Source organism: Anabrus simplex, chromosome 7, assembly GCF_040414725.1.
Source record: "Anabrus simplex isolate iqAnaSimp1 chromosome 7, ASM4041472v1, whole genome shotgun sequence".
NCBI lineage: Eukaryota > Metazoa > Arthropoda > Insecta > Orthoptera > Tettigoniidae > Anabrus > Anabrus simplex.
Window position 1 is genome coordinate 139,124,811 of NC_090271.1, and position 23,983 is coordinate 139,148,793.

The window sequence follows — 23,983 nt, forward strand, 5'->3', positions numbered from 1 at the left end:
TAATTATGGAATTTTTATGAAAATTAGAGTCAGGTGACTGTTTATGATGTGTTTAGTGAAAACCAACAAAGGTTAATCGGCATGATATTTATTATTTTCAACCATGTTGTCTTGTTAAATGATTATGATAATTATTTTATTTCGCATGAATGATTAATTAAAGTGGAGTATCCTTTCAAAAATTATATTGCGATCTTCTCATTCTGTTAGCTTATGAGTTAATATAGCCTAATGGAAATTCTAAGTTCCCATGGAGGGAACTAGATATTTTTCCACCAATAGAGCATATCAAAAATCAGATCAGTTGTCCCTTTACGCACATACCGTGTAGTGCCAACTTTATATTATACATAGCTTCAAATTACACGGTCGGTGGATCGTTACGAAGTGGTGACTTTCATCATGTCAGAGAAGTGTACAACCCCAGCAGAAACAGATCGGTGCGACAACTGCAAAAAGCAAGTCGCCGATGGAGGCGAAGCTGTCGAATGCGAGATTTGTAACAGATGGCAGCACTTCAGCTGCACGGAAATGACTAAAGGGGAATTTGATATAATAAAAGAAGACACTACATGCTAACTTGGTTATGCAGTAAATGCAAATCAAAAATAAAGGCAATCAATATGGAAGAGGAACTACTAGATAAACTATCGACACGTGTTCAAACTATAATAGAGTCCGTGAAGAATAGCTTAGTGCAACAAGTAAGGGAAGAAATGCACAATGCGTTGCGGAAGGAATTCGAAACTTGCAGATCTTCAGTAACTAAGTGTAAGGCGCCGAGTCCTCCCGAAAAACAAGGGGAAGGGTCATCTTCGAATATCGGACCACCGAACCCGCATTGAGCAATGATTACAAATACTATAACCCCACATCAACGAGGAAAAATGGGACGTAAGGCAAGTGTGGCAAATGATGGACCCGCAATAGAGCCACAGCACGAAAAAGCTTTGGAAAAAGAGAGGGAAGAAAAGAAGGAAACTACCTCAGAAGGGGAAGGAAAAGCCAAAGGAGACAGGGATCCCCACGAAATAGCATACAAGAGAAAATACCGTATTGAAAACGACCACAAAAGGGACATAATTGACCTGGAGGAAAACTACAACCCGGAGGAAAGTGCTAGTAACGTTTATGGAAAAATAAATAAAAGGAAAGCAGACCAACAAAGAGAAACGAATCGCAGGAACTTAGAAGATACCAGAGGATTAACAACACAAGAAACCCTTGAACACAAAGAACACTCACGGAAGGAATCAGTACGAGGTACGAGAGAAGGAGTTACGAGACTGAAAGTGGCGGAGAGAATTGCCTGGTTATACATAGGAAGACTAGACCCAGACACTACCGAGGCCGATATTGTAGACTACCTAAGAGAAAACGAAGTGAAGGGTAGAATTTACTGTGATATAGTTAGTGAGAAACCCGGCTCAAGAGCATTCAAAATAGGGATTCCAATGATTGATCTTGAGAGAGTTCACAAAAGTTCCTTCTGGCCTTCTAGCGTGTTCTGCCGGCCCTTTCGGCAACCCTGGAAGTTTAGAGGCTTGCAGCAACGCTATTAACATCATGAACTGGAATGTTGAAGGATTAAGAGGTGCCCTGAACCTACTGACGAAGAACACAATAGTAAAGTACGATATCTGCATATTGACAGAAACCTTCATCATAGAACATAATAGCATCATTATACCAGGATTCTACCACTACGAGGTAACAGCAAAAATGCCTGGAGGAAGAGGAAGACCATCAGGAGGAGTCTCAGTATTGGTTAAACCCCATCTCTCCCACTGTAAACAGCTAATGGGAGAAGATGACATACTCGTAATACGGACTAAGATTGGAGTAATTTTGGCAGCGTATTTCAACCCCGAATGTTCCGCAATGGATATTGTTGACAGTCTCGGCATAGCTTTGAACAAGATAAAAAAAGATGAGAGAATTATATTAGCAGGCGATCTAAACTGTGCCATAGATAAGCAAAAAGGGAAAACCGGAGAAGTTGTGGAGTTCCTACAATCACAAGGCCTACAGCTGCTAAACCGACAATCCGACTGGACGTATGTCTGTCCAAACGGAGGGAGTACTATAGATCTCATCTTTACTAAGGGATTCAAGATAGTTGGCCCGGCTAAACCAGTTTGCTCAGAAGAAGCCGTCGTGAGAAAACACATCCCGGTAAGCACAGAGATCATCTCAAGTATAATAATGAAAGACAACACACTTGGCAAGAAAATTGACATTGGGAAAATAAAGGCTGAGGCTACTCAAAAACGATATATCGAGAACTTGATAGAGAAGGAAAATTTAGATGAAGCAGCTCTCTTCCTAGAAAGACTCCTTAAGGCAGCGGTATTACCGCGATCTGAAGGGAAAGGAAAACCCTGGTTTGACAAAGAGTGTTACTTACAAAGAAAACAAACAATAGAGTCACTCCACAAGGCTAAGAATATAAAAATTACGGAAGTACTCGAGTAATATAGAGCCAAAAGAACGGTGTACAAAAAGCTCTTGAAAAAGAAAATAAGTGACAACATCGAAAGAGAAAAACAGAAAATTATAGAGGAAGCCAAGAGGGATCCATATAAAGCACTACGCCCCAAAGAGAGAAGATTCCAGCCAAACATACCGATGGAAACTTGGGAGGAGCATCTGCGCAAGGTCATCTGCTCGAAGGAAACCAGGCCTCAGTTCAGACAGTCAGAGGTCTGTCACGAGCCCCAGCCTTTGACAACAGAAGAAGTAAGTTGGGCCATCAGTAAAGCTAAGCAAAACAGGGCTCCAGGTACAGATGGTATTAGGAATGAGCATATTCAAAAGACAGTGACAGAAACTATATCTATATGGACTGCACTGCTTAATAAGTGTCTAGAACTAGGCAGAATACCAACACAATGGAAGAAATCCACAATAAAGCCTTTATACAAAGGTAAAGGAGACACAGACGACCCTAACTCCTACAGAGGAGTAGCCTTAGAGTCCACAGGCCTAAAATTGCTAACAAGAGTCCTGACCAAGCGAATAGAGGGAATGATAGATCCATTGCTACCCGACGAACAGTTCGGGTTCAGAAAAGGAAGGTCCACTATCATGGCTATGGAAAATCTGCTAGGACACATCAAATCTACGTTGGAAACACCAGGAGGAAAACTCTACGTGATATTTGTAGACTACTCGAAGGCTTTCGATTTAGTGAACAGGGAGATCCCAGTCAAGAAGCTGGAGAAATTGACCGGAAGATCTAATATGACGACGCTTATATCAAATATACTAGCGGAAAATTATGTGCAAATGGACGATGGGATAGGCGTATCAGAGTGGATACCACAGAAAATAGGGGTCCTCCAAGGAGATCCACTGAGTCCAATCTTGTTTAACGCCTTCACATGCGATGTAGGGGTAAAGATAAAAGAAAGTACCAATGCGAAAATGTATATCTACGCGGATGACATGGCGATCGCTTCAGAGAACATCGATGAACTGCAACAAGCTATGGACCTACTCGTGGAATGGGCAGAAGAAAATGAAATCTGGATAAACGAGGACAAAACAGAAATTATGATTTTCAGGAAGGGCGGTAAATTCGCGGAGGCTGACCAAATAATGTGTAGAGGATCGCGTCTAAGAAGAGTAAATCATTTCAAATATCTAGGGCTAACTCTGCAAACAAGTGGGCATTGCTTCCGAATACACATCAGATCCAGGATGGTTGCTGCAATCAGAGCAATGAACGACATAGGGAATATTACCCTTATTGCAGTAGAGACAGCTATGCAGCTATTTAAGGCAAAGGTAATACCGGTGCTGACATATGGTCTCGAACTCATAGGAGAGTACCTTACTTATAAACAACTGGAGGAACTGGAGAAAATCAAAGCTCGCTACCTCAAAAGGGTCCTGGGAGTATCAAAGTCAACCCGATCGCGGTTGGTATATGAGCTAACGAGGGAAACGTACCTGATAGAGGACCTTCGGAACGAGCTGATACTGCCAGTTAATGCGGCATACGAGAAGCTTCTACAAGATCTGAAAGCCAAGAAAATGGAAATTTGGGATTCCTTCTACACTACCGAAGCCATGATGGGCAGAAGGTGGATGGGCACAAATTACCAGCTGCGCCACATCGCTACAAGAATGGTGGTCCATGGTTTCCATTTTAAGTTGTGCTCAGAGAAGAAATTCCATGACCCAAGTGATCAGTGTGTGTGCAAGCTCTGTGGTCAACTCTGCGGGCGATATCATATACAGGAATGCTCCGAGAGAAAGTGCTCAATTAGTGAATTTGTGAAAGCCTGGTAATGATAGTGATTTCCGCCCGAACTAAGCAGGTATGGATGTATATATATGATTGTATTCTTATTTTATGGCCAGTGGCTGCATTAAAACATTATTATTAAAAATCAGATAAAAAATTAGATGTAGGGTTTTTCCGGCATTTGCTCTATTAACTAGCGTTTCGTCTTAGGTCTAACACTAGACTCGTCAGAGTGGGATGTGTCAGACCCCACACACTGACGCTGGGGTGTATGCAGGTGAACTTATCAGTTGCCTATTTAGGAGGCACAGTCTGATAACTGCATATGGGAGATAAGACGAAAAGTTTCTCAACTGTTACTCTCACAGTCATCCTCTGATGGCGGTACTACTTCTATGTTTCGTAAAGACTTGTCTGAAGCTTTGGTTTCTTCGAACATTCCACTCTGGAAATTGAACAGTATTAAACCAAGAAATTTCTTGGAAAATTCTATGGGCCATGCAATTCCGGATGAGTCTAATGTGGGAAAGAACTATATATCCCAATGCTACGACGACACAATAAGGAATATCAGAGAAGAAGCCTGCAGAAACAAAATATTCATTTCAATTGATGAAACCAGTGATGTAGAGGGCCGTTACATTGCCAATGTAATCGTGGGTATGTTAGAAGTAGACAGGACTAGAAAAATATTTTTGCTCACAACCAAAGTTTTGCAATCTGTGAACCATTCTATACGTCGCCTCATCAATAAATCGATGGGAATACTATGGCCTGAGATTGTAAGGTATGATGATGATCTGCTCTTTGTGACTGATGCAGCGCCTTATATAGTTAAAGCTGCCAATGCAATCAAAGCATTTTACTAAAAAATGGTACATGTAACCTGCCTACCTCACGCTTTTCAGAGTGGCCGAAGAAGTCAGATCAAATTTCCACGTTGATAAGCTTGTGTCCCTAACTAAGAAGATATTTGCTAAGGTTCCATCATGCACGGATTTTTCAGATGCCAAGCACCAATATTCCACTACCACCGCAGCCTCGCATCACACGGTGGGGTACATGGATCGACGCCTGTATTTACTATTGTGACCACTCCCAGTGAAGCATGTAATAGAATCTTTCGACGTACAAGATGCCAAGGCCATTCAGATGGCTCAAGAATTGTTTTCGAATACAGAAATGGAGGGAAAACTAGCGTGCATCAAAGCAAATTTCAGTTCCTTCTCGTCAATTATCACACGTCTTCAGCAGAGGCATGGCTCTAGAAAAAATTATCAATTTAGTCAGATCAGCCACTGACGAATTAAATGCATTTGTGGCAATTCTGGTGTGTCAGTGTCAAGACTAACTGAAACATGTTCTTGACAAGAACTCTGGTTTTAATGTTTTGTGCTCCATCCCTCGGATTTTGGCGGGTGAAGATTTCAGTATTATTGGCATTGAAGAACTTACATCCAGTGATTTAGTGCACTTCAAGTATGCTCCAATAGCATCCGTAGACGGTGAAAGGAGCTTTTCAAAGTACACAAACATGCTAGTCGACAATCATCGTTCTTTTTCCTGTCATCTAGTGTAACGCAGAATGAGGTAAACCTGTATACCCTCTCATGTATTTTAAGTGCACATTTTTCTTATTACCTGTAATCTGATCAAGAATTTGAGTACTGGTACCTTACGGCAAAATTATCTCGTTTTTTGTTCTTCAGATGTTGCAGCCTTATAGCCTTAAAGTTCCACATACCATGAAGTGTTATTTTTCTTGAAGAAAAGAACACAGAACTTGGAGTGCCAAATAATAGACTGAAATAATAACAAGTATTTGTGTGCAAATAATTCGTATTTGTCAAATAATAATTAAATTATATTAGGTACCTATTAAAATCCTTTCAACATACTACGACGTAGTCTGTTTGCATTTTTTAATGATGAAATTGTCTGTTTCATTCTAATTTTTAGGTCTTTTTACGTTGACCAAGAGATATTTGCAGTCACTTATAAATATTTTTGGGTCATTAAAATATGGGCCTTGCTAATCAGAGTGATAAAAAATTGGAAGGGAAACGACACTTAAAAACGAAGGTATTAGCCAAAGAAAGTCAAGGGCAACGAAGGGCATGAAAATGAGACACTCCCTAGGCCTCCATACATAATACTGTCGGGTCGGAAAAGACAGTAGACCAAGGGAGGTTGGATAGTATAGATGAAAGTGAGGAGCCTGGCATAAGAGGAAGCACTGCCAGGGTTCAGCTCAGGGCCCCATGGTCGCCAACCCATGCTCCCAAAGTTGAAAGTCCCCGGCGCCCCTTTTATAGTCGCCACTTACAACAGGCAGGGGATACCGTGGGTGTTATTCTACCGCCCCCACTCACAGGGGGATGTAGAATGCGGACTGCCATGGAACCAGCGACTGGAACAGCTACTGTGAGTGTAATTGGAGCAGTGTTAATAGTCGTTTTGTGAGAAGTACCGTTCTGCTGTTTACCATTGCTTTAAATGTTACCGTTTAGTTGTTCACCACATGCGACTATATGAATTACTGAACTGTTTCTGGTGTCGAATCAAGGAACAATCGTGCGTTATGTAACCAGTAGCACACAACCGCTGCATGAGGTGACTGAACTTGGAGAAGCACAAGTGAAAGGCCTGTCAAATAGGATTAGAGATTCCTTCAGGTAAAGACTGTCCAGCTGGATTCCTGCTGTGAGAGACTTTTAAACAGACAACAATTAGTAAGTGTGGCTGATCATGGTTGAATAGAATTGTGTGTGTGTGTGTGTGTGTGTGTGTGTGTGTGTGTGTGTATGTGTGTGTGTGCGCATGCATTTATTGGATCATCCTGAAATAAATTAGAGTAATAAAACAGAGGTTATTTTATTCGTAACAAAACTGGTGTCAGAACTTAGAACAGGCACCATGTGTAATACATCATCGTAATAGGCATGAATCAGCAGCCCAGACACTGCAGGTTTCAGCTGCCATTGGGAGCATTCCAGAACATCGTTGTACAGGGTGCGGCAGAAACACCTGACGAATTTCAAAGGTAAATATCTCTGCAATGCAACAAGCCATTTAAAGATTTATTGCACAGTTGGAAAGAGTAGTGTTTGCCATTTTCGTCACATACACACTATGTTTTGAAAATAAGGTCATCCAAATGCCAACTGCCCTGTTCGCTGCACCTCTGAAGCCTCTCCCTGAAGTTCCACATGACTCACTTGAGCATGTCTTGTGGTATTGCTTCGATTTCTTCACGGATGGCAGCTTTCAGGTCATGTAGTGTTCGTGGCTTACGTCGGAAGACGCAACCCTTCAAATATCCCCAAAGAAAGAAATCGCACGGGGCGAGGTCAGGGGAACGGGCTGCCATGGAACGTCACCCCGTAAGGAGATGAGATGTCCTGGAAACATTTCTCTGAGGAGACCCTTCGATGCCATGGCTGTGTGTTCAGTGGCACCATCTTGTTGGAACCGCACAGCAGAATTCCCTAAGACGGTGAGTGTCAGCTGCAGGAAGTTGCGTAACAGCTGTATATAACGATCCGATGTTACTGTTACAGTTCTGTCCTCCTCTTCAAAAAAGTAATAGCCTACAATTCCGAAATCAGCAAAAGCGCACCAAACAGTAACACGCTCGCTGTGGAGAGGTCGCTTATGGAGCTGTTGAGGATTGGTTGCAGATCAGTACCGAAAATTTTGTTTATTAACGTAGCCTGATAAATGAAAGTGTGCTCCATCACTTGCCAGGACACTGGCATCAGCTGCTACAGCTTCCAGGATAGTCTCACAACATGCTCTGTGGTTGGCTCAATCACGTTCGAGTTTCTGAAAACCCACCATTTTGTACGGATGGAACTTCATGCCTGTGTATATAGCCTAATCCTCCTTACGGTGTAATCCAAGAGTCCCACAGCACGTGAATGCCTACACACAGAAAGTTGAGAAGATTGCGTAACGGCGTGTCTCACTGCACGGACGGTCTCTGGTGTTGGGACACTACGAGGCCTACCAGGCGGCTTCGTTTTCACAGTCGAACCACTTTTTCTAAAACTGTTCACCCATAACAGAATGGCGTCCCTGCTCGGAACTTTCTCATTTCGACCCAAACCAAAGTGTCTGCGAAACAAACACTGTGTTGTGGTAACAGAGTTGGCATTTTTGAAATAAGTCTCAATCACGAAACCTCTGTGTTCACCACTCCACGCCATGCTAGCGACTGACTGGCTGACTGACTAGCCCAGACGAGGCGATGCACATGTTCTCCAAGGCCAAGACCGCGCACACCACAACAGAGACACCTGATTGAAAGCTGTGGCCAATACGACCTTTAGTTCGCTCCAATCTACTGTATGTAACATAAATGGTAAACACTGCTCTTTTAAACGGCACAACAAAATTGTGACTGGCTTGTTGTGTTGCTGAATTATTTACGTCTGAATTTCACCCAGGTATTTCTACCACACCCTGTATAGTGAATACACACACACATAAATCTTCCAGTTTTCACCTTGTGTTAATTACTGCATGTCAGTTGAGACCAGAGGCCACATGAAAACTGAGGTACAGTTAAATGTGCTCTTCGATATACTGAACAATAATTCATGTTATTCACTTTATGTCCCACTACCTACTGTTAGGTTTTCGGAGACGTAGAGGTGCCGAAATTTAGTCCCGCGCAGGAGTTCTCTTACGTATCAGTAAATTTACCAACACAAGACTGATATATTTGAACACCTTTTAATACCAGTGGACAGGGCAAGGATTGAACCTGCCAAGTTCGGGATCAGAAGGCCAGTGCCTAAACCGTCTGAGCCACTCAGCCCGGCTGATGAGGAAGATGGAAGAACATTGAAAGGAGATGAAAGACGGTCAAAAGAAGACAGAAGAAAGCGAGAAAATTACGATGGAGAAGCAGGAAGAAGGCTATAAGAAGGAAGAATGGCAGAAGAGAACAGTAGAAAGCCGGGAGAGGATGACAAAGGAGATAAAAAACTGTCAGAAGAAGATGGAAGAAGACCACCAAGAGAGCTACGCTTTCCGGTGGGTTTAGTGTTCGGCCGACCTGAGGACCATCCAGCCCTGCCCGATGGGTACTGCCAGGATCTGACAAGGAGACAAGAGGATGCACCCACCGCTGTCTGGAAGAGTATGAGCACAGAGAGCAACCGAGTGAAAGCACCAAACAACTGATGAGTGGACACCATCGGAAATCATGAGAACGACCTAGGATGGCTACATAACCCCGTAACAAAGAAGGGCTTGCCTCTAAAGCTCCAGGGAACGTGGAAAGACACTTACCAAGTATTATTAGTATCAAGTATTATGCTGTCTATTTTAGTTATTATATTGGGTTTTTTTTTACTATTCTCCGGACCACCTTTTGAGCAGACTAAAGCGGAAGTGAGTGTATAGACCAGGGGATGGCGCGGGCGGCAGGGGCAGCGCCTTCGGTGTTGTCACACGGTAGGTGAGGGGGCAAGAGGGGTGCGCTACTCAGAGCGAGTTTTGGCAATGTTGCAGTCAATGCGGAGCTGCCATACTTACTCACTCAGTGGATGTCCTGAACACGTGTGCTTCGCTTTTACAAAAACAGTGCATGTGCGTATTGTGTGCTAATTCATAATTCTTGTAGTCTCTTGTACGTTTGTAGGTTTCTTCTTACTCATTATTGGATATTATTGTGCGATGGATCCGAACAAAAATTCACCAGACTGTTATCAGTTGAAGAAGAAACGCAAGATTTTTACTTCCAGCGAAAGAAATATGATTTTGTCTGTTTATAAGCATTTCCGAGCGAATAGTATTGACGATGGGATTAGTTTACCTTGTGTGCTGACCCCGGTTCTGATTCTGACTTGGGTGCGCAGCCACTCGATAGTGACACAGATTACTTACTGCGGCACAAGGTAAGCTAACGCTGAAACCTCCTGCATGATAATAATAATATGTAATAATATTTTTATAAAAATATATATGTAATAACTAATTTATTGAAATTGTACTGGACAAAGCGGAGGTGGGACAGGTTTTTGCCTGGATCCCCAACTTCATCAGTCAGTTCCAAGTTAATTCCAGTACGAGTAGGCCCATATATAATCCTCACTTCCCTCCCTTTTTCATAAATCGCTCGTGAGTAGCAACTCATTTCAATCAGTAATCAGGCCATATATTTAGATAATAATAGTGAATAATAAATAATAAAATATTATATATATATATATATATATATTGTAACGGTTCAAATCCCGTTACAAGATGATATCTGTATTTTTATTATTGTATGATTTTATCTGTATTTTATTATTATTATTATTATTATTATTATTATTATTATGTCAGTATTATTATTATGTTATCTGTGATATTGTACTATTATTGTAATTATCCGTTTTATTCAATTTTGCAATTGCCTGTTGCTTGCAAGATTGCACTTAGATGTATACACATATACGTATGTGTAGTATAACACTCAATACCTGTACAGTGAGAATTGTTGTATATATCAGAGATTAGATGTGACGTTGGGGCATTGTGCAATATTAGTGGCGATTCTGCCAAGTCATCGCCGCGCCATGGCTATGTCATTGTATTTATTTAGCAATGCGCGCACGGAGTTAGTCGCCGCGGGGCTATTTCACCACTGTGTGTAATATCTGTCGCGTAGGTGGGAGTATGTCATTGTTATTTCTGGAGATTACGTAGTTGTGTCAACCAACGTCTATATAAGGTGGATGCACATTGTAGCGTCAGTCATTACTTATACGGATGCAGTACAGTGAAGTAGTCTACTAGATCAAGAGGCCTTAGGTGGTCAGCCAACGAGTGTGAACGAGAGATGGAGAAGACTCAGTGAGCCATTAATTATTGGTCATTGAGAGAGTGAGACCAAATGGTTGGTCCGTCACTTAGTGGAAGACGCGGACGCAAGGCTTACCAAGGAGTCAGAGAGGGCAACCCTGGACCTGCCAAGAGGTCATACCATATTGACTTACAAAGAAGTCAGATGATATGGAGAAGAAGCAGTCGCAAGGATGTATCACCGCGTTAGGCGTGACACATCTACAGTAAACACCAGAGCAATGGATTACGTCGTAATTACACTCAAAGTGTTGAAGGTACAGTCAAGTGAATCAGTGAGGGAAATATTTCGTATAAATTGTTAAATGTCCGGTCAAGAAGAATTCAAATTCATGCCTAGTTTCTTTCAGTTGCAATGTCATAATTTCATATTCTCATCTGTTTTATCGCAACAAGACTCACTATTTTTTGGATATATTATTTAAAGAATATATATTGTTCTATCAAACGAATTCATAGTTTCATTTCATTGACAGTAAAATATCTTAACCTCAAAATTAATGGGGAAACCGAACGCCAATCTCCTTTTCCCAGAACTTATATGGTATGTTGTCAAAAGTAAGCTTATTACCCCACACCCTAGAGATAGTCAAGAGTCTCATTCTATTATTGCTGTACTGAGTGACAGCTGGCGCCCTTCAAATAACGTATGTGTAAGTAAGCAGGTAACAAGTAAGTGTGAGTATAAGGTCCGACGTGTGTGTATTTTATTTAAGGAATGTTAATTTTTATAATTTCCATTTTAAATGCAGATATTCAGATTTTCAAGTAAAATGCAGTTTTATATGTTTGTAAAATTAGTCAGCGACTCAGGAACATCTTACAATATATATATATATATATATATATATATATACTGTATATTGATGATAATAATAATAATAATAATAATAATAATAATAATAATAATATGACATAATACTTTTATAGTCCGCCTCTGTGGTGTAGTGGTTAGCGTGATTAGCTGCCACCCCCGGAGGTCCGGGTTCGATTCCCGGCTCTGCCACGAAATTCAAAAATGGTACGAGGGCTGTAACGGGGTCCACCCAGCCTCGGGAGGTCAACTGAGTAGAGGTGGGTTCGATTCCCACCTCAGCCATCCTCGAAGTGGTTTTCCGTGGTTTCCCACTTCTCCTCCAGGCAAATGCCGAGATGGTACCTCACTTAAGACCACGGCCGCTTCCTTCCCTCTTCCTTGTCTGTCCCATCCAATCTTCCCATCTCTCCACAAGGCCCCTGTTCAGCATAGCAGGAGAGGTACTGGTCATTCTGCCCAGTTGTATCTCCGACCCAAAGTCTGAAACTCCAGAACACTGTCCTTGAGGCGGTAGAGGTGAGATCCCTCGCTGAGTCCAAGGGAAAAGCCAACCCTGGAGGGTAATCAGATTAAGAAGAAGAAAAATAATATTTTTATAAAAATATATTTGTAATAGCTAATTTATTGAAATTGTACTGTGAAATTGTACTTAGTACATTAAAATTGTGAAAGCCTCCGTGGCTCAGGTGGCAGCGCGTCGGCCTCTCAACGCTGGGTTCCGTGGTTCAAATCCCAGTCACTCCATGTGAGATTTGTGCTGGACAAAACGGAGGCGAGACAGGTTTTTCTCCGGGCCCCCCGGTTTTCCCTGTCATCTTTCATTACAGCATCACTCTCCAGTATCATTTCATTTCATCTGTCAGTCATTAATCATTGCCCCAGAGGAGTGAAACAGGCTTCGGCAGCCGGCTCAATTCCTGTCCTCGCCGCAAAATGGGGCTTCATTTATTCCATCCCTGACCCGGCCATTGACTGAAAAACAGATTGTAAGTTTTCACATTTAAAATCTAATTCAGTAAATTAATTGTTTAAAGTTGTAAGCCGTTAAAAAACTGTATAGGATTCTAACATGCATACGTTAATGTATTAATTATTTTAAATTCATTCGAGGTTCAATCCGTGAGCTGTGCTGTATTATAGTGGTGGAGTACAACTTTGAATCGCGCGCCGGGTCATTTGGCAACCACGGCGAGTGTGACGAGACAATGACGTCACTTCCGCTTTAGTCTGCTCAAAAGGTGGTCCGGAGAATAGTTGCTTTACGTCACGCCGAGACAGATAGGTCTTATAGCGACAATGGGACAGGAAAGGATTGGGAAGGAAGCGGCCATGCCCTTAATTAAGGTACAACCCCAGCATTTGCCTGGTGTGAAAATGGGAAACCACGAAAAACTATCTTCAGGGCTGCCGACAGTGGGGTTCGAACCCACTATCTCCCAGATGCGAGCTCACAGCTGCGCGCACCTAACCGCACGGCCAACTCGCCTGGTAGTTATGTATGGCCAATCACTTTTTTAAGTGTTAATGACTGATGATGGCCTAATATCAATAGGCCGAAACTAATACCAAGATTAAGATTAAAATTAATTGAAGTACCGGTACTAATTTTATATTGTATTGATTAGGTGGATTACCTCATTTGTCTACAATAATTAGAGGTGTTAGCTGTTGCTAATGTCCCACCAAGGTCTGAACGAGGAGATATTGTATTAGAGTGTCCAGTGAGTAGCAGGGCTGAAGAAGGTGTACGGAACAGAAGACTGTGTACAACCTGAGAGTACTGTATATATATGTACTTCTGTAGACTGAAGACCACCCTGGAAACGGCAACTGAAGCAGCTATCGTGAGTTGTTATCTTTGCTATTTGCTTTACGTTGCAGTGACACAGATATGTCTTACGGCGGCGATGGAATAGGAAATGCCTGGGAATGGGAAGGGAGTGGCCTTAATTAAGGTACAGCCGTCTTGTGTGAAAATGAGAAACCACGGAAAACCATCTTCAGGGCTGCCAACAGTGGGATTCGAACCCACTATCTCCTGGATGCAAGCTCCTAATCGCACGACCAACTCGCCCGGTTATCATGAGTTTAACTGGAACAATGTTAAAAGTCATTTTGTGAGAAATACTATTCTGTTGTTTACCAAGTTAACTGTTGCTGTTTAGTTGTTCACTGCATGTGACTGTGTGAATTACTGAACAGTCTCTGGAGTGGAAGCAAGGAACGATCATTGTATGTTGTGTAACCAGTAACACTGGGCCGATTGCAGAAACGATGACTAGTTTTAAGCCTTAGACATCGTCTACCTAAACAACGTCTAAATCATTCACGATCTTCCATTTCATAAACAGTGTTCAGTCGATGTTTAATTAGACATCCCTTAAAGTTTCAATTTTGGTTTGAAAATGGAGACAGAAGTATCTTTCATACAACTCTTTGCTTGTCGCAACCAATGAAATTCGTCGGTGAGCACGCCGAACGTCAGTCAGCTGTTTGTCTTCCTACACATTACTCAAATATGGCTGAGCATGACCTGCCCACAGATAAGAGTATCGCTTTCGGTGCAAATTAAATCTCATAATATTATCGACACAAGCGACAAGCCACCGTACGGGGAAGTGTAGCTTTCATTATAGCGTTGTTACAGTGAGTGTAATCTACTCATAAATACGGTAGCTTCGACGAAGCGAAGATGAAGCAATAGTAATGTGTAACCGAGTGTGTTGTACGGGCCATATAGATGTAGCTTGCATTCTGGAGATCGTAGGTTCGAAACGCATCATCGACAGCCGTGAAGATTGTTTTCCGTAGTTTCCCTATTTTTACACCAGGCAAATACTAGGGCTGTTATTATGGCCACGGCTCTTCTTCCCCAGTCGTCTTTAAACAATAATCACCACCACCACTTGCCTTTTCCTATCTGATAGTTGCCGAAAACCTATGCGATTATATATATATATATATATATATGTAAATCCCATACAACCTAGTTTTTAGTTTTCACAAATATGGGTGTTTACTTGGCAGTAAATATAAATGAATCTCTCCCGGTTGATGTATGTGACAGCCCTCAGACGATCGGGACACGTAACTGTGGTATGTATGTAGTCGAAGTGACCTATAATTCCATGGAAATTACCCCTTGTATATAATAAAATATATCGATTGCCAAGAATTGTATTCAAGTTGACAGTTACCGGACTGTCACTTCGTCAGTCTCAAGAAACAAGTCTCTCGTAAAGCGAAACCTTATTTTATGATTATCTCCCCGTGCATGTCAAACGAATTGCAGCGGGCGACCCACAGAGAGGCCGTCGGACTAACCATTCTTTCCGGAATCGTCTCAACATGATAATACAAATTACATATTTCACGGTACATAACCTCTGATTGTGATTCACTCCTGTCATTTGAGGTTAAACAGTGTTCTCGGCAGTGTTTAAACATGACTGGTTGAACATCGGTTTTAGACGGCGTCTAAGTGATAAATAACTTCTCTGCAATGCGGCAGCCATACTTAGGCATTGTTTAACCATAGACATTGTCTAAATGCCGTTTCTGCAATCGGCCCACTGTGTTCAAGCGTGGCAGTCTGCACACAGCTGTTGTATGGGTTGACTGGACTTGGAGAAGCACAAGTGAAAGGCCTCTCAAATAGGATAAGAGCTTCCTTCAGCTAAACACTGTCCAGCTGGAGTCCTGCTGTGTGAGACTTGTAAACAGACAACAATTAGTCAGTGTGGACGTTCATGGTTGAATAGAATTGCATGGGTATACATGTATGTGTGCATTTATTGGCTCATCCTGAAATAAATTAGAGTAATAAAACAGATGCTGTTTTATTTGTAACATTATGTAACTGTTTCTGTATTAATTGTGGAGCCCATATTCTAAAAATGCACCTTTATCTAGAAGCTTCCTGTGGAGGTGAGAAATCAAGGGCAGCTTAGCAATAATGATTTACCAGAAGCCTAGACAAGTGCTATTAATAGCTTTCAAGGGTGTTAAGGGATAAACGAAAGGGTTCCGCTACAACTCAAAGGCTGCTGGCCAGTGATCCAATGGCAGTGGCAATTATACCAAAAGTGACAGGTTGGACAGTCTGAAATGCACTAATAGGCCTCCTCAGAGCCTTTGGCATAACTCTATTGAGTCCGCCCCGCAATGTTATTAACACGAGGCACCATTATGTGGTGACTGTACTTTGTTTAATACTTAGGTTTCCACTAGCAGCTCTGAGGTAAGTAGAATAGCACTGCTGCCAACTGTTGGTTGTTGGTTTGATATGGCTGACTTTTTTATTCTTGTCGTGTGGATAGTATGCGCCGTGACGATAGGAAAAAGCCTCTCGAAGGGAGTATGGCCCCAGAGGGGCCTTGATGTGCAAAAATATGTTACAGCCACTAAATGACGTTTTCTTTTCTTGCCGTAAGGCCTGAGAATATACGAGGAATTGAGGAAGTAGAGTTATCGTCCGTCGCCAAGACACTTTCAAACCTCGCAGGCGTCTTTAGCCCTTTTTTTTTTCTTCTACAGTGGTTGGTAAATAAATCTCTGTCTCTTCATTAGTGGGAATAACATCTTAATCTTCAATACCTCGGCCAATGCCCGTGATCCTTGGCAGAAGCGATGGATAATGGTGCCTGAACCATCACTTTAGGTTATGAAAGTAAATATACTTCTAGTGGTGGGAGGGTTGGTCCCTGACAGGCCTAATGCACACATCTCTCCTCCAGGATCATTCCTAGGTAAGAATAGCAGCACTCAAACTCTCATATTAGGTTATAATCCTTGCGAGGGAGTGTATATCTCTACCGCGCCTTGTATAATCAACGAGTGTTTCATTCAAACAATGGGTTAGTGTACTACGTACTGGAAACATGAGCAGCCACAAAAAAATACAGCATACTGAACAGAGAAAGGAGATGCATAGTAGGTGGTTGTGACAGGGTTTCTACGAAGACATTATCTACTCCCAAACTAGAGATTGCCTTGATAGCTGGTAACTACAACTTCAAATGACCCTTCTTATCAATAACATCTGCCAAGACTACCCAAAAATGTAGAAAAAATCCCTCCCACTTTCAAAGTAAAAAACTTACTGAATCACTGAAATCCAGATTAAGAAAAATAACAACAAAGTACACTTAAACAAACCACCATGGAAATGATAATAAAATTAAACCACAGACACACAACAAATTCGAAGTTTCTGAAAATAACAGAAAATAATGCGTACTACACTATTATGGAGAAGAATGGTATTTTCACAAACTATTTTAAATGCAACAAATAATAATGAACGAAGCAATATTCCTTCACATTATAAGAAACGCAAGGAACAGATAAACGTCAATATGAACTATCTCGAAGTTTTCTGCTATAGTGACATTTTCCTCGGCAACACAGAGAAACGTTCCTCCTCATCAACAAAATATTAAATATACTCTAAAACAGCTACTGGTATCTCCCCAACTGTATCTAACAGACTCTTATTAGGTACGAGACCTCTGAAACTAATACCAAGATTACATCTAGGTTAAGATAACAATAACAATTCTACAACCACAAATGCAATTGCCGCTAAAACGCTTTTATGATATATAGTATAATACATAATGAAACGCACGGTTCCATCCCCAGACGACATCTTGTTCAGCTTCTTTTGTATTTTCATAACTTCTTCTTCGACACTCATCTTTCCCACGTGAATTACGACCAAAATACAGCACGAAGACGACACAACATAAACGAAAATGAAACCTCAAACACTGTACCGCTGTACACTGCACCAAAGAGAAAAATGAAAACTCCATCCCACATCCGATTAGACAATGTTACCAATATAACAATGAAAACACGAGGAATATTGAATTTTCACGACCGCATTGTAATCGAAACAGACTTTCAACGTATTAGGTAGTACGTGTTGAACCTCCCGATTTCGCGTCGGTTGTGGGTTCGGATCCAACATTCCAAATATCTATTTGCTTGTTTTTACAGGCCACCTCGATCAACCCTCAATTATTCTGAAAATTTTCTCTCTTCTGTAATGAGAGCCATTAATCTGAATCCTAATGTAATTATATTAGGCGACTTTAACCTCTCTATTTCTTGGAATTCCCCTACTCATGGTGTCCCTTCTAATAGCCTTGACAAGTGGTATCTCGACCATTATATTACGGGCCTAGGCCTCCAACAGTACGTCCGTGAGAACACCTGCGGGGATAGTCTTCTTGACTACCTGCTCTGCTCCGTGGAGCCTTCCGTTATTTCTGTGGGACGAAATATTTTTAAATCGAACCACAAGTCTGTAGAGGCAACATACTCTGTTGACCCTCCCCGCCCCCCGAAATGTCATCGACCCTTTACAAGGAACTGTGTACCCTTGTGGCGAAAGGTTGATTGGCAGGCTGTCAATCACACCCTCTCTCTTATACCCTGGCACTTGCTGCAAGTGGGTGAAGTGCAAGAAGCAGTGGACCTGTTCTATGACTGGACTCGTGCTGTGATCCGTGACCTTGTTCCCACTCGTAAAACATCCGCCAGATGCCCACCTTGGAAGAAAAGTGACACCAAAATTGCAGAAATTAATAAAACGAAAGCCTGGAAAGACTGGAAAAGGTCACCTTCTGAAGCCAGCTATAAAACGTTTTCTGACCTTCGCAAACACCATAAACAGCTTCTAAAACGGGATTACCAGGACTACATAAACTCTGCCTGCCTAGAAGTGAGAAGTAATAGCAAAACATTCTGGTCTCTGATAAACAGCAGGAAAAATACAAAGCGTGTGCCAGACACAGTGACTTGGGGTGATAATTTAGCCAGTGGTAGTAATAGACCGGAAATTTTCAACGATTACTTTGCGTATAATTTTGTTGCACCTGTTCAGTTCCCTGACTTTCCGTCTATTGAGTCTGTTCCTTCTCATAGTCTCAGTAATCTTTCCACCTATGAGTCAGAAGTCTATTCGTTACTTTCCTCCCTGCCAGAAAATAAACCTACTGGTCCGGATGGTCTCAGTCCTGCCTTCCTTAAGAATACCGCTACGACTCTTGCCCATCCTATTGATGTTATATTTAACCGTTGCTTCTTAGCCGGCTACTTTCCTGACGACTGGAAATTCGCTAACATCACTCCGGTTTTTAAAAGTGGAAAGAGGTCTGATGTCAGAAACTATCGTCCGATTTCTATATTACCCACTCTGTCACTCATCTGTTAAAAGATTATCCACCAGCGCCTTCTTTCTTTCACACTTCCTTATATATCGTCCCAGCAGCATGGTTTTCTTCCTGGTAGCTCCTGCCTAACTAATCTGGCTGTTCTTCTCCATCGTACAACATCTGCTCTTAACGCCGGTCCTAAACTGGACGTGTGCTACATTGATATTGCTAAGGCTTTTGATACCGTAGACCACGCACTTCTTTCCTATAAACTCTCAGAACGTTTTAATATCCATGGCCGCTTGCTAACTCTCCTGCAGAGCTTCCTCAATACCAGAACTCAGCGTGTGGTTCTTGATGGGTTCAGTTCGACTCTTGTTATGGTACATTCTGGCGTCCCACAGGGCAGTGTCCTGGGTCCGCTTCTTTTTGTCTTATTTATTGACGATCTCATTAATTCTATATCCTCCGTTTCTTGTAAAATTCTACTATTTGCAGATGACTGTAAAATATTCAAACAAATCGATTCTTTATCTGACGTAAACTCCTTACAGAGTGGGCTTAATTCACTCTCTGAATGGTGCTCCACATGGCGTCTTAAGCCTAATCCTGCCAAGTGTTCCTCTATTTCGATCACGCTTCGTAAATCCCCTATTCTCAGTAAATACTCCCTCCTCAGTAACCCGTTCCCAACTCTAACAGAACAAAATGACTTAGGTGTGATGTTTGACAGTAAATTGTTATTTGTCCCCCATAAACAAAAGATAACCGCTCGAGCAAAGTCACTTCTCGGTTTGTTGTATAGATTTTCTGACATCACCGATATCCGCGGCCTCCGAGCCTACTATGTATCTTGCATCCTACCGATTATTGAATTCGCGTCTCCCATTTGGTCTACCTCTTCACCCACTAATCTGAATCATATTGACCGCGTGCAGTCATTATTCTGTGCCATTGTTAGCGCCAGAGTATCTGATTGTCGAAACTTGAGCAGTAATCAGATACTAGACAAGTTAAACCTTCACCCGTTATCTAGTCGCAGGAATGTAGCCGACCTTAGATTCCTATATAACGCTGTTAACGGTTTATTTCGTTCTCCTGAACCTGCATCCTTCTTTTCCTTACATGTTCCAACTCGCAAAACCAGGATTACTCCGCCCCTTCATATTCCGTATTCCTGCCTCTCTCTCGTTCAAAGAAGTTTATTTATCCGCATACCAACCCTCCTTAACTCTTTATCTTCTGACAGGAACTTGCACGTTTTTTCTTCGTATGCCTCCTTTAATCGATTCTTCCTTAACCTAGTTCATTTTGTTCATATTCCTTTTTTCTCTTCTCATTGCTGTCCTCTCTTTTGTACATAATATAATATTTATTTATTTTTTACTGTACTATACAATTACTTAAGTGTTATATCTGTATTTATCTTACTGTGCCTAGCTATAAGTTCTTCTCTTCGTTTTACGTTCAACAATTTTTTTCGTTGTTTCTTTAGCCTTAATTTTTTGTTTTTATATGTTGTGTCTCTAATTTTGTTAGTTTTTAATTTTTTCCTCTATTTTTATCGTTAGATGTTTTTCGTCATTATTCTTCCACTTTTCTTTATGCTTGCCTTGTGCTACTGTATTGTAAATATGTATTTCATTGCGGAACTCTGTAATTCGGCTTCTCGCTGTTTTTGGTTTCCCAAATAAATAAATAAATAAATAAATAAATAAATAAATAAATAAATAAATAATTAAATAAATAAATAAATAAATAAATAAATAAATAAATAAATAAATAAATAAATAAAACTGGTGTCCGGTTGGCCATTTTTGTTCTGTACTTAACATCTCTTCAACACGTACTACATGTACGTAACACGACCTAATACGTTGAAAGTCTGTTTCGAAAACACGAGGACTCTAAAGATGGTCGGAGCACGAAGCGGTGAAGAGAGGTCGGCTGCGATCTCTCTACGATATTATTAGCGGAAAACTGTTCGGTCTTCAGCAGTGTAATGGCGGTAAGGGACGTGTTTCTGAACAGCAGTATTCCAGCTGTGTATTTTAAAAACTCACCGTGATAAAGACGTGTATTCACATTTAACTTCCGATCCTTGTCTAAATTATGTACGGTAATCAAATTTAATAAAAAATCATGTCCGGATAACGTGATTGCACCAATATATACTGTTTATAACAGGCTTTTAACTAGAGCACATATTTTGGGTGAGGGTGAAAGTTTAGGAATAATGGGATGCAGGTAAATAATGTTACATTCTTTTTAAGAACACTGTGCAGAAACACCTTTGTGTGAGCTAGATGTAAAGTATTTAATAACACCATTCACTGAAATAAATTAAATAAATAAATGGCTATTGGCTTCCGGAAAGGAATGGTGCCCTATCATATATTCTAAAGCTCAAGACGGCACACACACACACACACACACACACACACACACACACACACACACACACACACAGTACCCGAAACATCGGAATTAACCAATGAAGGTTAAAAATCCCAAATCCAGCCAGGAATAGAACCAGGGACCACATCGACCAACGACTAGTACGATACATTGACTTTTTCAGTACAACGTACCGAGTTCAATGAATGCTGTTCAACACTGTACATATAGCCTACATTGGCATTTCTGTGCACAGGTGGTAGCGGTGATTATCGTTTTACGAGGAAGGAAAACCGGACAAATATCCTGAATTAACATTAATCAGAGGGAAAAATGGCAGAGGACCAACATTTCGAAAAATAAAGGTATCGGCCAAAGAAAGACAAACGCCACGAATGGCGTAAAAATGAAAGACTCTAGGCTTCGCAAAAATAATACAGTCCGAGTTGGAAAAGAATAAGTGTTAACCAAGAGAAATCAGGTACGATCAACGAACACAGAATAACATAGAGATGGCAATGCCCACTGCAATGCATTGGCTCGCTGAAGCCGAGTTTTGCTCGCATCGCCATGTTGGCATTACCAACAGTGCTAGTTAATTCCTATCCGAGTCTGTTATTTTAAAAGATTTCTGTAACATTTATAGTTATGAATTTCATTGGTTCCGTATTGAAGTGGGATTACAACAAAATTAAATTCTTTCAAGGTCCACCTATTCAATACAATGACGTTTTATTGTGATTTAATCACATGTCAAATAGTCAAATGGTACAAGTTTCGTCATCTATGCGCCATCATCAGCCTTGAGTACAAATTAAAACAAGATATATATTCCTAAAACATCTAGAACACATTTTAACACATTGTAAAATAACATACAATTAATGTGGTGATAAATGAAATACGATAAAATTATGATACAATTGGTGTGATATAAATTCTTAAAATTCCGGCTGTTCGTTACATAATTCAGTCTGTGTGCATCCGGAATAAGTGAATTTTTACAGTTGTATGCTGTCTATGTGGATGACATGTGTTCCTTTAGATATTAGGTGGTTCCAGGAAAGTTTACTTTGATCATGTAAGATCGTGATGTATTTAGAGATGAATTCCCACTTCATTTTGAACCTGAAGGAGAGAATAGCTAAGTTAGATGTTGGAAGCAATGTATGGAAGTTACTAGAAACATTAGAATCGTTAAATGATGATTGACTCACCTTGAGCAGCATGTGAACGTGTTGTTACACAGACGGAGCCGGACGAAGTGTGTGAGAAACGGTAAAGGTGGCTAGGGGAAGGCGAAGGGAAGGCAGGAGGCGGAGCACTTGCGGGGGAATGGAACTAAGGCGGGGCGGATGGATGGGGTAGTGGGGGTAATTGACGGGAGTGTGTATTCCGGATTACTTGGAAAATCGAACTGTTTTTCGATACTTTGGTATTTTTAAGCCAATCGATTAAAAGATCAAAAAGGATATTGGGTTTCTCGTAAATCGCATTTAAATTATAACTGGGGTTAAAATATTGGTCGCAGTTGATGTAACAACTTTCAATGATATTCATTGTGGGTCTCTTGTTTACTGTTTGAAGAACTTCCATATCTTGTTCAATGTCGGTAAATTTGTGATTAGTGTCCTGCATATGTACACCCATGGCTGAGAACTTATTGTGTCTCATCGCGTTGACGTGTTCCGAATATCTAATCATAAAACTGCGTCCTGTTTGACCTATGTAGGAGCTGCTGCATTCATTGCATTTTAGTCTATATATTCCAGATTTAGAGTAGATACTGGGGGTATTGATTGATGCAGAATTGTGTAAAATTTCGGAGGTTCTATTGTTAGTTTTGAATAAAATTCTTACGTTCTTTTCGGAAAAGGTAGGTGATTTTGTGGACGTCATTATTATAAGTGAAGGTGGTTGAGATATGAGTTTTTTCTTTTTCTTTTATGCGTTTGGTTTTAGGCCGGTACTTATATTTGTTTATTATTTGTTCTATAAACTGCCTGTTGTACCCATTGAACTTAGCAATTGCCCTTATGGTATTAAGTTCATTAATAAGATCTTTCTTTGCCATGGGTATGGCGAGGGCTCGGTATACCATGCTCAATCAATCAATCAATCAATCAATCAATACTGATCTGCATTTAGGGCAGTCGCCCAGGTGGCAGATTCCCTATCTGTTGCTTTCCTAGCCTTTTCCGAAATGATTTCAAAGAAATTGGAAATTTATTGAACATCTCCCTTGGTAAGTTATTCCAATCCCTAACTCCCCTTCCCATAAATGAATATTTGCCCCAGTTTGTCCTCTTGAATTCCAACTTTATCTTCATATCGTGATCTTTCCTACTTTTATAAACGCCATTCAAACCTATTCGTCTACTAATATCATTCCACGCCATCTCTCCGCTGACAGCTCGGAACATACCACTTAGTCGAGCAGCTCTTCTTCTTTCTCTCGATTCTTCCCAACCCAAACATTGCAACATTTTTGTAACG

At 41.0% G+C, this 23,983-nt stretch overlaps 1 protein-coding gene across 2 annotated transcripts in view; it reads right to left on the reverse strand.

The window, feature by feature from the left end:
* Positions 1–17,728, reverse strand: part of TfIIS (RNA polymerase II elongation factor) — a 228,798-nt gene extending 211,070 nt beyond the window's left edge. The window contains exon 1 of one of the 2 annotated variants that reach the window (XM_067151340.2): positions 17,557–17,728. In XM_067151340.2, the coding sequence (XP_067007441.1) occupies positions 17,557–17,625 (69 nt within the window). In that variant the 5' untranslated portion in view covers positions 17,626–17,728. The remainder of the gene's footprint in view (positions 1–17,556) is intronic. The other variant, XM_067151341.2, reaches the window with a different exon arrangement.
* Positions 17,729–23,983: the final 6,255 nt, after the last annotated feature.